Source organism: Sinohyriopsis cumingii, chromosome 3 (genome assembly GCF_028554795.1).
Source record: "Sinohyriopsis cumingii isolate HCF-2022 chromosome 3, ASM2855479v2, whole genome shotgun sequence".
NCBI lineage: Eukaryota > Metazoa > Mollusca > Bivalvia > Unionida > Unionidae > Sinohyriopsis > Sinohyriopsis cumingii.
Window position 1 is genome coordinate 27,080,869 of NC_142963.1, and position 14,986 is coordinate 27,095,854.

The following is a 14,986-nucleotide window of genomic DNA, read 5'->3' on the forward strand; positions in this document are numbered from 1 at the left end:
TAATTTTGAAGTGTTAATGAGATGCAGACACTGTTTAACATCAGGATGTTGAATGCTATGCCAAAGCAAATGGAATGGTCAGTTCACTTGAGGTTAGTAGCACGATTTGGATTATTTACCAAATTTTTTTTAACATTTTTTTCCTTTGTCACAGTAAATATTCTGCGTAGAATGTGATGCATATAATATATTAACATTTTGCTGGTAAAATGTTTGTAGCCAAAGAATGCTTGGTGTTTTTAATGTTTGGCTTGATTACATAAGTTGCATTTCAAATATTATATACTTTTGTCTCTATAAGGATGTTATTTTTAAAATGGACGCCCAGATTTTTCGATGATTTGCATGTAGGACTGTGGTCATGATCTCAGTGTGATTTAGTTTGGTGATTTACTGTCAGATAATTAGTCAGGCAAGGAAATAATTGGGTTAAGTCTATATCTGCTCAGGTCTTAATACATGTGGAAAGCACATTTACTAAGTGTTACAATCTTACACACACACACACACACACACACACACACACACAACAACAACAACAACAACAACAACAACGACAATATAAATGAACACTGAAAAAGTAATGAAATTGTTCCTGTTCATGTATTGTATCTACATATGCACACTGATGAACTTTGAATAGGGCAGTTCATAAAAATGAATTAAAAACGTAAAAAGAAACTGTTTAGTTATGAATTAACCCAAACTGCAACATGCATGGATGTGGAAGCATATATGCTGACTAAGGATAATTTAAGAGGCGACGAGTGTTAGGATTATTCACTGGAATTGCAAAGTACTCATTGGACTAAAATATGATTCAGGGACTATTGTGAATTATTCAGAAGAGTTCTGGACAGTGCCATTGTGATACATCAGGACTGTTGGTAGACCAGTACATTCGAGGATCTGAAATTCATTTGGAACATTCTGTAATAGAATTTTGTCAGTTTATTCTGGATTCAATTCGTAATACTGAAAGTTCCTCTTAGATTTTCATTTTCATTTTATAACTTTGATAATTAAATTATTTAAATTTTACAAAACTTACTAGTTTGCTTCTTTATGTTACTTAGGATATGACCCTAGAGTCGTGACGTATGGAAATAAGATATTGTCATTGTTTTAGGTACAAAATAAGGACTTTGGAATTATCGTAGCTGGAAGTTACAGTATTTATTTTCTCTTTAATTTAGTTCATCTTATATGACCATGCCATAGTTCATCTTATATGACCATGCCAGTGAGTGGTCCTCTAAGCTAATCTATCTTATCTAACACTCCACAGTGCTGTCCAATAATATACATTTACTGTACGACTTCTTGTAGTTTTGCTTTATTGGTCAGAGGTAGAAACATAACGACTGTTAAGCAAGATTGACTGACATAGTGTAAGCTGTTGATACTTACTCGTCAGCATGGGCTTCGAATGTTTTATTGTTCAAGTACTGGCAAGGTGTGCTCAAACTTTTGGCCGAAGTTGAATTCGTATTATTTGCCCGCTCACACATTTCCTGAACCAATACATTTGTCTGAAAATGTTAGTAAGTGGATTTTAGTACTATAACAAATGTAAATGTTCTCTTCAGTGACTGCTCTTGCATAGCAGTTATGACAGTAAAGGCGTAAAGTCTACTGAATGATGCATGTACAGTAATATTTTTTATTAACAAAACAATAATAATTACTTTCTTATAACTGCTTCAAAACCATTCAAGAAACTGACTTTAGTGTCTGCAAATCAGATATCAAAGAACAGTCAAACTGAGTTGTGTGTGTGTGTGTCTGTGTGTGTGTGTCTATGTGTGTGTGTGTGTGTGTGTTTGATTTTAATTTTTAACGTAGCTTTAACACTTTTTCAATCATATCGCTACGATGTCTGCAGCGTGGCAGTTTATGGTGATATTTAGCACTGGGGCATCATGCCGCAGACATGTAGCATGAAGTCTCACCCAGTCACATTATCATGACACCAGGCCGGCAAGTCCTAACACTAACCTCTTAATGCTGAGCGCCTAGCCAGGAAGCTGTTAGTACCATTTCTATAAGTCTTTGGTATGACTCGGCCGGGGTTCAAACCCGCGACCTCCCACATCCGAGACGGACGGAGTTAAGTGTCCAATATCGTATATCAAAGGACAGTCAAACTGAATTAATGTCTGATATAAAATATCAAGGTACAGTAATACATTGGTACGTATCTACATCTCAGATAACAGGGAACCATAAAACTGAGTTAAGTCTTTAAGATGACATATCAAAGAACAGTAAACACTGAGTTAAGTTACATATCTGGTATTACAGAACAGGAAATGTTAGTTAAGCGTTTCTGTATTAGATATAAAGAAATAACAGTTAAACTGAGTTAAACGTCTAATTTCAGGTATCAGGGAACAATCAAACTGAGTTAAGTGTCTACATATCATATATCAAAGAACAGTTTAAAAAATAAATTCAGGCATGATCGTACTGGTTAAAATTCATTTGATACATGCAATGTTGTGACACCAGCTGTAGTGAAACATTGGAAGTGCACGTGCTGCATGAATAATTGTCTCTCTTCTGCAAAACAAAAACAACTTTTTTATGTAATTTAATACATAAACTATATACATGTACTTAGTGACTGATCATATTTATCTATTGATCAATTGATTGTGTTGGAATATAGTGTCTCGTCACAGTCCATAATCCGCTACGCTCTTTTATCACCCGTGGCCGTTTGTACTGAAATTTCATCGTTTCTCATGAATATTTATAAACACGCTTAACCAATCACTGTGTGTACAAGTAAATTTTTCTTGTCAATGTGACCCAACATGACCTTTCAAACTGTTTGAATGGGCCTATCAAAATTTCTCCTCTAAGCAGTCGCTTATCAATCGATAAAACTAGCACTTTCATTGACGTGTAGAAGATTATTACACCGTGTTGTTGATGACGTAGTTGTGTTTATGCGTCCTTATGAATAATGAGGAAATCTGAGCACAGACAGCCACCAGTGACGGAGTGTAGCTATCGCCCATGATTACTGTAACAATAGAGATTATACAAAAGTTGCTGTATGCAAACAATTGCCCAAAAAACATCCATGAACGACTTTAAGCCAAGTTTCTCTTGATATTTTTTAAACAAAAGCACCATGATAATGCAAGACCATGATAAACTAGTCATGAAATCCGAAACAATATCATGACCGAAAAAGTAAATAAAGAACAAGATTGGTATATATATATATATATATATATATATATATATATATATATATATATATATATATATATATATATATATATATATATATATATATATATATATCACTTTACTGCAGACAGAAAGTCCGATTCCAAACAGCGCAAACTTATAAAAAAGTTGAAAAAATAATTTTGTAAAAATCTAATCAGGATATCTATAGATGTATATAAATATGCCTTAAAAATGTTCTGTGTTCAACTTAAGTAGTTTTTGCAGTCTTGCTATGGGATTACTGGGATTGATTGATGGACTTACATATGGATGGACAAAATTGTTAACAGACGGACAGAGCCACAAGAAGATGCAAACACCGCAAGAATTTAGTGTAAAAAAACAAAACATTGCAATCTCTGAGCCTATCTATAGAATGAACGGACAGCATTTCTTTGAAATAAGCAAAAACAATATGTATTGTGCTCAAATGAAATTATTAAATACCCTTTTACAATCGTAAAGATTGGAAACAAAATACAATTCAATATAACAAAAAGCCAAACGTTTTGCATTTTCTTCAATCAGGAACAAATTTGTTATAATGCAATTATGTAGAATTTAGTCAATTCTTTACCAAATAGTCTTTATTTGGCCAGCTCCTTCCAGAAATCGTCTTTTCAAAAACACTTTCCCTGCAACAAGAAAATATGTCGTATGCCGGTAGAAGTTTGCATGAAACGTACAATCGACACTTTCCCTTCCAAACCTTATCTTAATTTGATTACGCACCTAACTTGCCGTGAACACTTCCGAAATGCGAAGAGGACTCTGTAAGCTGTGGTATGTTTTAATCTAAAGCCTTTGCTGAACAGGTGAAATTGTCAAAATAAACACCTCCTAATACCCAATACTCAATAACTCTGTCTTTAGAATAGGCCTGGGGCTATAGTTTATTCAGTGGTTAGCATGACACAGTCAGGACTAAAACGGTCCAGGTTTAAATCCTAAATAAAACACTTTTGCTCAGGTCGGATTAAACCCATTGGTTAATAAGGCTATAGCCCTGTCCCTCATATTTTATATGCCTCCTTTCTACCTTCCATTCTTATATATAGTGCATACGCGACTCCCCCCCCCCCCATTAGCCCATCATAACCATAATCCGGTCCTTCTTGTATTGCTGTGTCGTAAAACAAAAAACCAGCCAAATCAGAATAGGCCTCTGTATGATTCCTTGTCCCTGATACCAACAACCTTTACCATGTTCACGTTGGCAATACGATCACTATAGTCTATAGTACTCCGTTGACTTGCTCCGCACTTTAAATTACACTCTACTGTTGAACTGGCTAGCTAGTGATAAAGCAACCAGTTAAAATAGGACAGGAATGAATAGTATGCTATACTGAGCACTGAAGTAACCCCTGCATTATAATAATGTAAAGAACAACATGATAAAAGCTGCATAATTGCGTTCTGAAAGAGATGGGTAGCGATGAAGTCTTCTTAGAATCTGAAAACTTTCATTTTTAGTTGTTTTTCAGTATTCATATTTTTGCCTAATATGTTAAAAGGTTAGAAAATCAACTATATATGTTAGGCGAACCATTGACGCTCAACACACAAGTCTTGACTTCGTTCTGCGATCAGAGTGTGCCGGCAGATCTGAATCTACACTGTTTTTTTTTTCTACCTATAATTTCAAACGAACACAGACCAGTCAAACTTTACTGAATATCTCAACTTGAGTATATACTCGACTCAAAATCGTGACACTACAGTTTTAAAATCTTCACACAGTAAATTTTAAGTCGGAAACCCAGTGTCTAAACCAAAAGGACTAGCTTATTTCCAATGTACTGGTTTCAATTAAGTGTTTGTTATATACAGGTTTTAAAGCATGATGTAGCAGTTAGGTGTATTAATATTCTGATTGTGTTGGAAGAGGAGCACCAACACGGCACACCAGAGTATGATCGATTAATTATTTGGTGTTTAACAGCACAGTAACACGGGTATTATATTGTGCTGCGGCTACTGGAAATGTCTTGAACATAGAGAAACCAGAGGTGAAAAATATCATTTTGCATTTAATGTTATTAAGAAGAAAATGCTTTTAATAGAAACGTGACTTTTTGTGAAAAATTTCAATTTGCGCTTTACAAGTACCCTTCGCTCGTGAAGAAACTTTCTTCATAAAAAAATTGTTTAGCTAATGCTATCAAGTAATTAGAGCGTACCCTAAAGAACATGTAAAAACGATAGATTATTCTTAAAAATCTTGTTCTAATTAATCTTCTTTCATGAAGATTCGTCCAGTATTTACAAAATAAATCACATATGTTCATAAAGATTCTTGTATTATTTATAAAAAGAATCTTTCATCAGAATTGTGTTTTATTACAGAAACAGAACGTTCTTTGCGAAAACCTTTCACCAACATTCAAAAGCATGTTTTTCTTGAAGATAGTTACATTCTTTGTGGAACTGAAGTTTTTTCTCTCACACAAAGTAACTTTAAAAGGCACGTTTGATGAAGAAAGCGACATTCTTCCTAAAAAGTGCACTTTTCACGAAGAAAGTAAACTTTTTCGTGAAAAAAGTAACATTTTTTGTCAATATTTTGTACCAGCTTGAACAGGCACTTTTCGTAAAGAAAATGACATTATTCCTAAATATTTGTGTTTTTTTTCTCTCGCAATAACAACCATTTTCGTCCAATTAGTAAAACAAATTCCCAGCAAGGCCTGCATCGAAGTACAGAAAGCAATTTTTTTCCACATGTAGATCCCTAGGTATATTTTTCATGATCATTACCTATTTTCACGAAAATGTAACTTTTCCACAAAGATTCTAAACACATTTACTGAAACTATGGTCATGCTACTATGCTAGATATATCTACCTATATCGTACCAAATCTGCATGTACTTATCTCATCCCATGTTTACTGAGTAAGTATTAGATTTCCCAAAAACTTGACGAACTACCATCCTATATTTACTGTTAAGTTTCAAAAGAAGAAAACAAATGTTAGTGGCAAGGGCAGACGTAAGTCAAATAATAAATTTAAAGCAGGAGTATGTTGTTCATGTTTAGCAGGCATGATTTAACTTTGTTTTCATAGTGGGAATAATGAGTATACGATTGTCAGAAGAGGAGCGTAAGTATCTTGCTGGTGTGTACACATGGGTGAGGTCGGATAGGTATGTTGGACTGGAGTCCGACAGTGAAATGTAGCACAGAGAACAAATTTTGTGTTTGATTCTGGATCGAATGGATAGCCAGGATAGGGTGCAGAACAGGGTGGGGGATGTGTGCTTTGATCGTGGTACTCTAAGGGTGATCTGAGCAGCTGTGTTGTGAACTTTTTAAAGTTTCTGGAGTAGATATTGAGACGAACCAGACATAACTGAATTTCAATAGTCCAGTCTTGAAAGTACTAATGAACACACAGGTGTTTTAGTGGCATCAACTGAAAGATATGTGCGAATGGAGCTGATGCGTCTCAGCTCAAGATATGCAGCCTTGCATATATTCATGACATGTTGGTGCAATGTGAGAGTACTGTCCAGAGTAACACCTAGGTTTCATACTGATTGTGTGAATTTAATGTTGGTGTTGCTGATATTTATTGTTTGAGGTAAAGGATGTGAATGAGAAATATCAGTGCACTAACTCATTTACATCTGAAAGAGATTATATTGCACAGTAGATGCATATTACAAGTCATACGGGTCATGTAAGCGTTCAGAACTGCTTGGTTTCTTCTGACATTGCCAAGTAAAAGAAGAGCGACGTGAAGCTGGTGCTGGGTTTGCCATCAAATCACAGCTAATAAACAAACTCTCAAATCTCCCAAAGGGCGTGAATGACATGTTAAAGTAAAGGAAACTTCCACTGTCTGGAAATAGACATGCAAGTGTCATCCTCGAATTTGCACCAAGTTTGATCAACCCAGATGAGATTAAGGGCAAATGTTTATGACGATATGGAGACTCTTGTCGCAGAAGTACCAAAGGCAGACAAGCTCCTCATCTATGGTGACTCCAGTGCTAGAACTGACACATACCACCACACACGGATCTGGTGAGATTGCAATAATGGCTATAGCAAATGCAACAACAATGGATTCCACATATTGAGGAAATGCTCTCAATTACCAACACAGTCTTTACCTAATTACCAACACAGTCTTCTGCCTGCCAAACCACAATAAGACGTCTTGGATGCACCCAAGCTCCAAGCACTTGCATCTCATTAACTATATATCATCGTCAGGAGACGAGACGTGCAGGATGTTCGAGTGACGAATACCATGAGAAGTGCAGAATGCAGGACTAAAAACTGGCTCATTGTCTTCAATCTCAATATCCAGGTTCAGCCTAGCAGACGACCACAAGGGAAAAAAAACCCCAAAAACTCAGGATCTCGAAATTGAAACAGGCTAATGTGAAACAAGTATTTGACGAAGAACTGTGCAGCCAACTAGGAACAATTGATGGGAACTCCGATAATGTCAAGAAAAACTGGACATCCCTCAGGTAGTCTGTGCACTCAGCTCCATCCAAATCACTTGATCTCAAGTAAACAACAAGACTGAGTTCATGAAAAAGATGCTGACATACGGAGACTACAATATGAGGAACATCAAATACAAAAGGCCTGTTTAAAAGACAGTGCTTCATCATCTGAGAAGGCAGCCTTCAATAAGCCAGTGCAAACTCAGAAAGTTGCATGACTCTTCGCTGTGCAGCAAAGTAGATGAGATTCAGTACTATGCAGACAAGAATAGCAGTGAGAAATTTGAAGACAAAGCACAGGACCACGGGCCACAGCATCTGGAATATCTCCAATACTGAGAATTGACATTATTGCACTGATTACTGACACAACTCTTGAACAACATCCTCAATCAACAATCGTCTATCAGTGAGGAAAGAAATGATAACTGCCCCAGGTGAAAATGAATACATCTCTTGCCGATCATCGGACGCTGATTGAAACTGAGAAATCAATTGAAATGCTGTCAAATGGCAAAAAATTGTAGCAGATGCTATACCAGCAGATGTCTACAAAACCAGAGGTTCACGCCTGGCACAGAATCTGAGTTAACTCTCCTAGTCAATAGTGGACGCAAGGAATTATGCCCCAGGAGTATATTGTCAACTTGTACAAGCAAAAAGGCAACATACAACCATCGGACATCTCCTTGGTGTCAATAGCCAAACATATCATTGCCAGATCTATGCTGAATCGCCTAGTGCATCACATTAAGGGCTCCTGCATGCGAGTCAATGTGGATTCAAGAAAGAACAAGTGAACACAGAGACGAAGCTTGCAACTCGTCACTTCTAGAAGAAAGGCCAGGAACAGAACTCCAACAGTAGGCGACACATATAGGCGTGACAAAACCGTTGACACTGTCGATCGTGGGGGCTTTTGCTATTTTATGGTAAAACTGGGTTGCACAGATTTAAATTCATCGTGATGGTTCCAAAATTCCATGAAGGCATGCTCGCTCATGTCGTGGAAGACCGTGAGTCATCTAAACCATACCTAGTCACCAATGTAGTCAAGAAATGCTGTGTGGTGGTCCTAACCCTTTTCAGTATGATGTTCTCTGCCATGCCTTCAGTGACTAAGACACTGTGATTTACATCATATACCAAAACATGGCAAGCTTTTCAAACTGAGTAGACTACAGGCAAAGACGAAGTTACAGGAAGTGACTGTTCTTGTTATCCTATTTGCTGACAATTGTTCCCTGAAAGCAAAATCTGAGTCTGACATACAATAGAGTATGGTCTATTTATATTTTGCTTGTGACAATTTTGGTTCCACAATCATTATCAAGCAGGTAGAGATGATGCACCAAACTGCACCATGAAAGCTTTACAGAGATACTAAGATAATACAGTAAGTAGCCAAACAAACCTGGCAGCGACAAGTCCACCTATTTCAGCAATACACTGTCACGTGCAGTCAACATCGAAGATGAAACCAACACGAGAATTGCTAATGTAGGTGTGGCCCTTGGCAGACTACGGTTAAATGCCTGGGGGCGCAAAGGTATTAGTCTGTCAACAAGACAAGGTCTACACAGTCAATTTGTTACCGACCCTGCTGTATGAATTCAAACCCTGAATGGTTTACAGACGAAATTTCAAGAAACTGAACCATTTTCACGTGGGCTGCCTGCGGAAACCGATGAGGAGAAGATGGCCGGACAGGATCCCAGACACCGATGTTCTCACATGGACAGACATTCCAAGCAGTCACACTCACCTGATGAAATCACAGATGAGAAGGGCAAGCCACGTTACCACAATGGCAGAAGAGCGACTAGTAAATGAGATCTTCTCTCTCAATAATCCTGGAAGGTCGTCATACACACGCCCTGAGAAACACATACCGCAAAATCAATGTTAAAGGACGTGAACATTTTTGGACCATGTCAACCTAACAGGGCGATCCTGTACAAAACTGGATTGAGCGCGCCACAATGACACAAAGAAGGCTGTATGTGTTGAAAACAGTTTGTGTTTGTACTATTCAGTTATAATTATTTATTGCGATTAGATCCTAATTCCTCTTTTCTTACTCCAGTATAGTACATTGCCACAACTGCAAAAGTTCATAGCGATCAGTAATTTTCATCTGGATGTTTTTGATGACATTAATAAGTGACGGTGCAGAGGATTCAACAATCAAGATTGAATAGAATTTGGTAAAATTTGGTAAGTATTACATTTTAGAACAACAAAATAATATTTAATTTAAGATAAGTAAATGCGCCTTCATGACCACTTAACAGGCACCTAAGCCTGACTCTGCTCACAAACATACGTTTTTCTAAATAACACAGCCAGTGCAATTGCTGTTTCGTAGTCGTTGTCAAAAGAGAGCTAACAGAAAACAGTATCTAATTGTTGTCGTATATCTCTGTAGCCTTCACAAAGCATATAATGATACCGAATGCGTGCAAATTTTCTTCATAAATATGCATAGATTTTTATGAATTTATTGTGTTACTTGTATCTGAAAGGCTATGAAACTGATGGAAGTGAATTTTATCAAAGTGAGGAGTGAAGGGCACTACAAATGCAATGATTTTTGCACTATGGACCATTATAAGAGGTTGTAACGTTACTGTCAATCATATTTTTTCTTTGTCATTTTATGTGTTATGGAAAACTGGTGAACATAATTAATTTGTATTTTTTTCTATATGCTAATGTTGACATAACTGATATAATAATACCGAATGAATACAAATAGTTATGTGAGACCTCAGCTTGATCAAAAGCCGTCTCCTTTATCCGTCTGTTGCATTTTATCTCTTTTACAGTTCAAAACAAGATTCCTCGATAAGATCCTGTAGATACATGGGAGTTTAAAAAAAAATTAAAATCCAACTTAAATTGACATCCCGTGGTCTTGTAAGTATGCGTGCCAGTACATAAACTTTTTAAGTAGCTTGTACACAAATTACACTTATGTTGTCTCCTTATCGTGTCAAGTAGTGAGGGTTTCCATCAAAGTTTGTAAATTTATTAACATGAGTCGCACGTTATGGAGATTTTATGAAGTTTCATGAACATCAATATCTATGCGAAAAACATTTTCTTCACGTAAAGTGTACAAGTTTAATGAAAAGAAATCAATGCACAAAAGAAATCAGAGCACAAAAAGTAAAACTTTAATGAAAATTAATATATATGCTTTTTATCGGTTCTTTATGAAGAATGTCACTTTCCTAAGGAAAAAGTGTCTTTCATGTCAATTCGCGACTTTAACGAAAACTAAAATTTTTTCATTACTATATATATATATATATATATATATATATATATATATATATATATATATATATATATATATATATAATCAAAACGCCACATTGATTTGGCTCTATCACGAAATTGCCTTTCTTCGCTCATGCATTTTTTAAAAAAATAGGAAAACAATATATCAGCTAATTCTCATGAAATTAACAAAGCATGACGCTATGCATGAGATTAGTCAGACCTGTACTTGTTATACTACGTACAAAATATTTGACAGTTGACTCGTAAGCTTAAGCTCACTTTGTCTAGAAAAAAACACCACCATCCCGAAAAAAAACCCACAAAAAACATGCATACATACTTGCAAGGTGGTGAGCAATCGCACTGCGGGTCTCCTTGATTAAATTCCAGGTTTACTCTCAACATACATGTTTTGTCTGTAAAAAAAAAAGACTGCAAGATATAACGGCTCCTCAACTTCTACTTTGTATATGATGAAAGGTGTTTGCCCATTGGATTAAAAAGAAATATTCGATTGGGCATACCACGTGTCCATAGTATCCTAATGCTATTGCTGACGTCATCCAGAAACTTAGCCAGCTAGAACTGAATATTTGTTCATTTTATATATGTTAAGTAAACGTAATTTTATTTTCTAAAATTATTAAGGCGAAAGAGCCAAAGGCTCGAGAGATATCATTAACGTAAATGACGTCGGCAGCTATAAGTTTTATGGGCCGTAATAGATAACGGATATCCGATTGAGATTCATAAATTTTGTGAAATGTATAGACAATCACCTACTTAGGATTCTATATTTGTTTATTTGATGCTTTTACAAATGTAATTTTCGATTCAGTTTTACTTTCGTGAATTAGATTATTGTATTTAGCTTCTTTTTGACCATTGAATTGAAAATACTTTTCATTAGTTCAATTAAATGTAAGTACGAAAAGAAATGCATCTTTGTCGTTTATCTGACTCTTTCTCTCTCTCTCTCTCTCTCTCTCTCTCTCTCTCTCTCTCTCTCTCTCTCTCTCTGTGCTAGCTCAGGAATGTAGAATAGGCCCGATGCACTTCCCGGTATGTCTACTTAAGTGGCGACTAATAAAGGTAACTGTTTTTGCCGTGTGATGCGTCATGTGATGATGTTTCATCTGAGAAGGTCTTGGAGTTTTTAAAACAGTGCGATTTATATCAAACCTGAATTTGTATTTTAAGGGTTTAACCATTTGCCATTATCTCTGTTTTTTAGATGCAGTTTCTTAAATTCAAACTTTATATAGACAGGGTTGCTGATCTTCAACCCCTCATAGGAGCTTAAAGATGACGCCATTCTAGCTGCACCAGCCAAGAGCATAAATGTTGGTCCAGGTTGGGGTAGCTGCAGTACTTAACAAACTAAAAAGCGGAAAAGGAGCATCACAAGCGAACCTCAGAAAGCCGGAGACGGGGACTGCACAGCGTAGCTAACCAATACTTTTTGTTCTGTGTGTGAGACAGGCGACATCCCTGATGACTTGAAATAAAGCATCATCCTGCCCTTCCACAAAGATAAAGATAAAGGCAGTAAGTGGCACTGAAGTCATTGCTGCAGCATTGCCATGCTATCTGTGAGACCTATTGGTGAAAGACTTTCCCCTGTAGTCTCCTAACCAGAGATTATTGAGACTACGCAGGAAAGAACAGAGTGACTGTACACCATGAAGGTCAACCACTTCTATATATTATACGCATTGACAGAAACCTGCAATAGTCCACCTTTGACTTCTTCTCACGATCAAAGAACACAATAACAAGGTCGTCAACCTAATGAAAACATCATTAGCTGCGTTTGAGTCAATGATGACTGTTCGCAATGGTTTCATATCAACAGCGGCGTTCGAAAGCAATTGCGATCGCCTCGTACGTTTTCTTGCCACCAATTGCCTGGATGCTGGATCGACCGGCACGAACACCACTGTGACACGATTTTGAGATACTAGCCTCGTTTACGTATCTCGTATCTGTCCACTCCAAAGCTCGTACAGCAGCGAATCAGAGATCAGATGCCCATCAAAATCGCTCGTCACTGCATGAAAGCCATGGACTGATAAGTCTGGCTATCAAAGATCAGCTTTGTTTCAAAACTCCAGCTGTATAACGGGTACATTCTACCAGTCTTTCTTTATTGTGTGGGCGCATGTACACTTACAGCAGTGATGGATAAAACGCTTAATACATTTTATCATTCGTGTATTTGCAGTATCCTCCGTTTCACACGCACGCAACATATCACGTCTGGAGAGGTCAGAGACAGAAATAAGTAACCGCCAGTCAGATATATCATCATGTCTAAACGCTTGCAGCTCTTTGGTCACATTGTCTGAGCATCTTCTAATATTGATCACAATCGTACGCTTAAAGCTGCAATTGGAAAACCAGCGCGGTGGTGGCAGTGCCCATTGGGAAGACTGCCCATCACCTTGCTCTCAATGGTGGAGAAGGACCTCTCTGAGTTAAACCTCAGACTTCACACCGGATGACAACAGGCACAAACTCGCATGTAAAGTAACGCTGCTCGGATGGCACGCCACTGACGGCGACCATGATGATATGCCTTTAAACCTCTAAATACATACATACATACATACATACATACATACATACATACTTTCTCCCTCTTTCTCTTTCTCTTTGGAGCCCTCGACTGCTGAATGCAGTGCTAGACTGGAGTGTGAAAACAGAACAATACAATTATTAAAATATAAACTACCATCATTAGCACAAGCAAGTAAATATCCATTGTTAAAAATTAGTTCATAGAGCAATTGTGTCCTATGTAAAGTGATTAGCATATTGCCTGTTCTAGCAGCAGGAAACACTGACATAATTCGCCTTTTATATTTGATAAACAACATGTCTTCCGGAAAGTTTAAAGCTGTTAAACACAAATGCATTATATTATTGGTGACCGGGTTTAATGTTTCCATAAAGCTGACCAAGAAGATCATCTTATCCTGGACTTCGAAAAATTTGTTTACACTGTCCTTCACGATGTTTTAAATAGAAAATTATTTCATTATGGAATTGCAGACAAAACCATGCGCTGGATAGACTGTTTATGTGTTCGAGAATATATGGAATAATCCGAACAGAGGACTGGATTAAATGCTTTCAGTTCTTGATTGGAATTGAATCATAAATTCGCCTCTCGCAGGTAAGTGTGTATACTACATTTGAATTCGAACCATGCATGGTACCAAGGTACTACACAATGGCATTCATGACCTAGTTCAGTGAGCAAGTAGTGTGTGTGTGTGTGTGTGTCTGTCTGTCTATGTGTGTGTGTGATTTGGATCTTTAAGGTAGCTTTAACAATTTTTCAGTCATATCGATACGATATCTGCAGTATTGCAGCTCACAGTGATGTCTTGTACTGGGGCATCATGCCGCAGACATGTAGCATCATGTCCCACCCTGTCACGTTATCCTGACACCAGACCTAACACTAAACTTTTAATGCTGAGCGGCTAGCGAGTCAGCTACTAACTCGCACTAACCATTTATGCCACTGTAACGGTTGTGGACATGAAAATAAACTCGGTATATCGAACTCACTGGAAGGTCGTTCTTCGGAAAATCTCAGGCAAATAAAATAGCTATGAGTCAGTTACTAGTGATTTTTAAATGGAACCTTCAAACTTAAGAAGTATGCCGAAAGCATTGTAAATTATCTTGTAGGACTTAGAAAGATACTGTAAAATATAACATTTAACTTTTTCAATAAATCTCTTATAAACTTAATAATACATATTGCCTTAAGCTACCCGCATAGACACTAAGATAACGTATAATCTTTATATGTCAGTTATATAGGTTGCTGTTAGAAATTATTTTCTAACTTTCCATACCAAAACACCAATTCATGATGTGTGTGTAAAAGATTATCAGCATATTTGACATTAATTATTACGAAGCTAAGGTTTTGGTGAAAGGTTTTTCATTTATTAGTATTTGCTAAATTC

At 36.9% G+C, this 14,986-nt stretch overlaps 1 protein-coding gene across 1 annotated transcript in view; it reads right to left on the bottom strand.

Annotated features, from left to right (window-relative positions):
• The window catches only part of LOC149802588 (degenerin unc-8-like), an 80,373-nt gene that overhangs the window by 13,776 nt on the left and 51,611 nt on the right, over positions 1–14,986 (bottom strand). The window contains exons 8-10 of the mRNA XM_089953798.1: positions 11,341–11,459; positions 3,824–3,881; positions 1,411–1,532 (exon numbers count right to left, since the gene is read on the bottom strand). Coding sequence (XP_089809924.1) covers positions 1,411–1,532; positions 3,824–3,881; positions 11,341–11,459 — 299 coding nt within the window. The remainder of the gene's footprint in view (positions 1–1,410; positions 1,533–3,823; positions 3,882–11,340; positions 11,460–14,986) is intronic.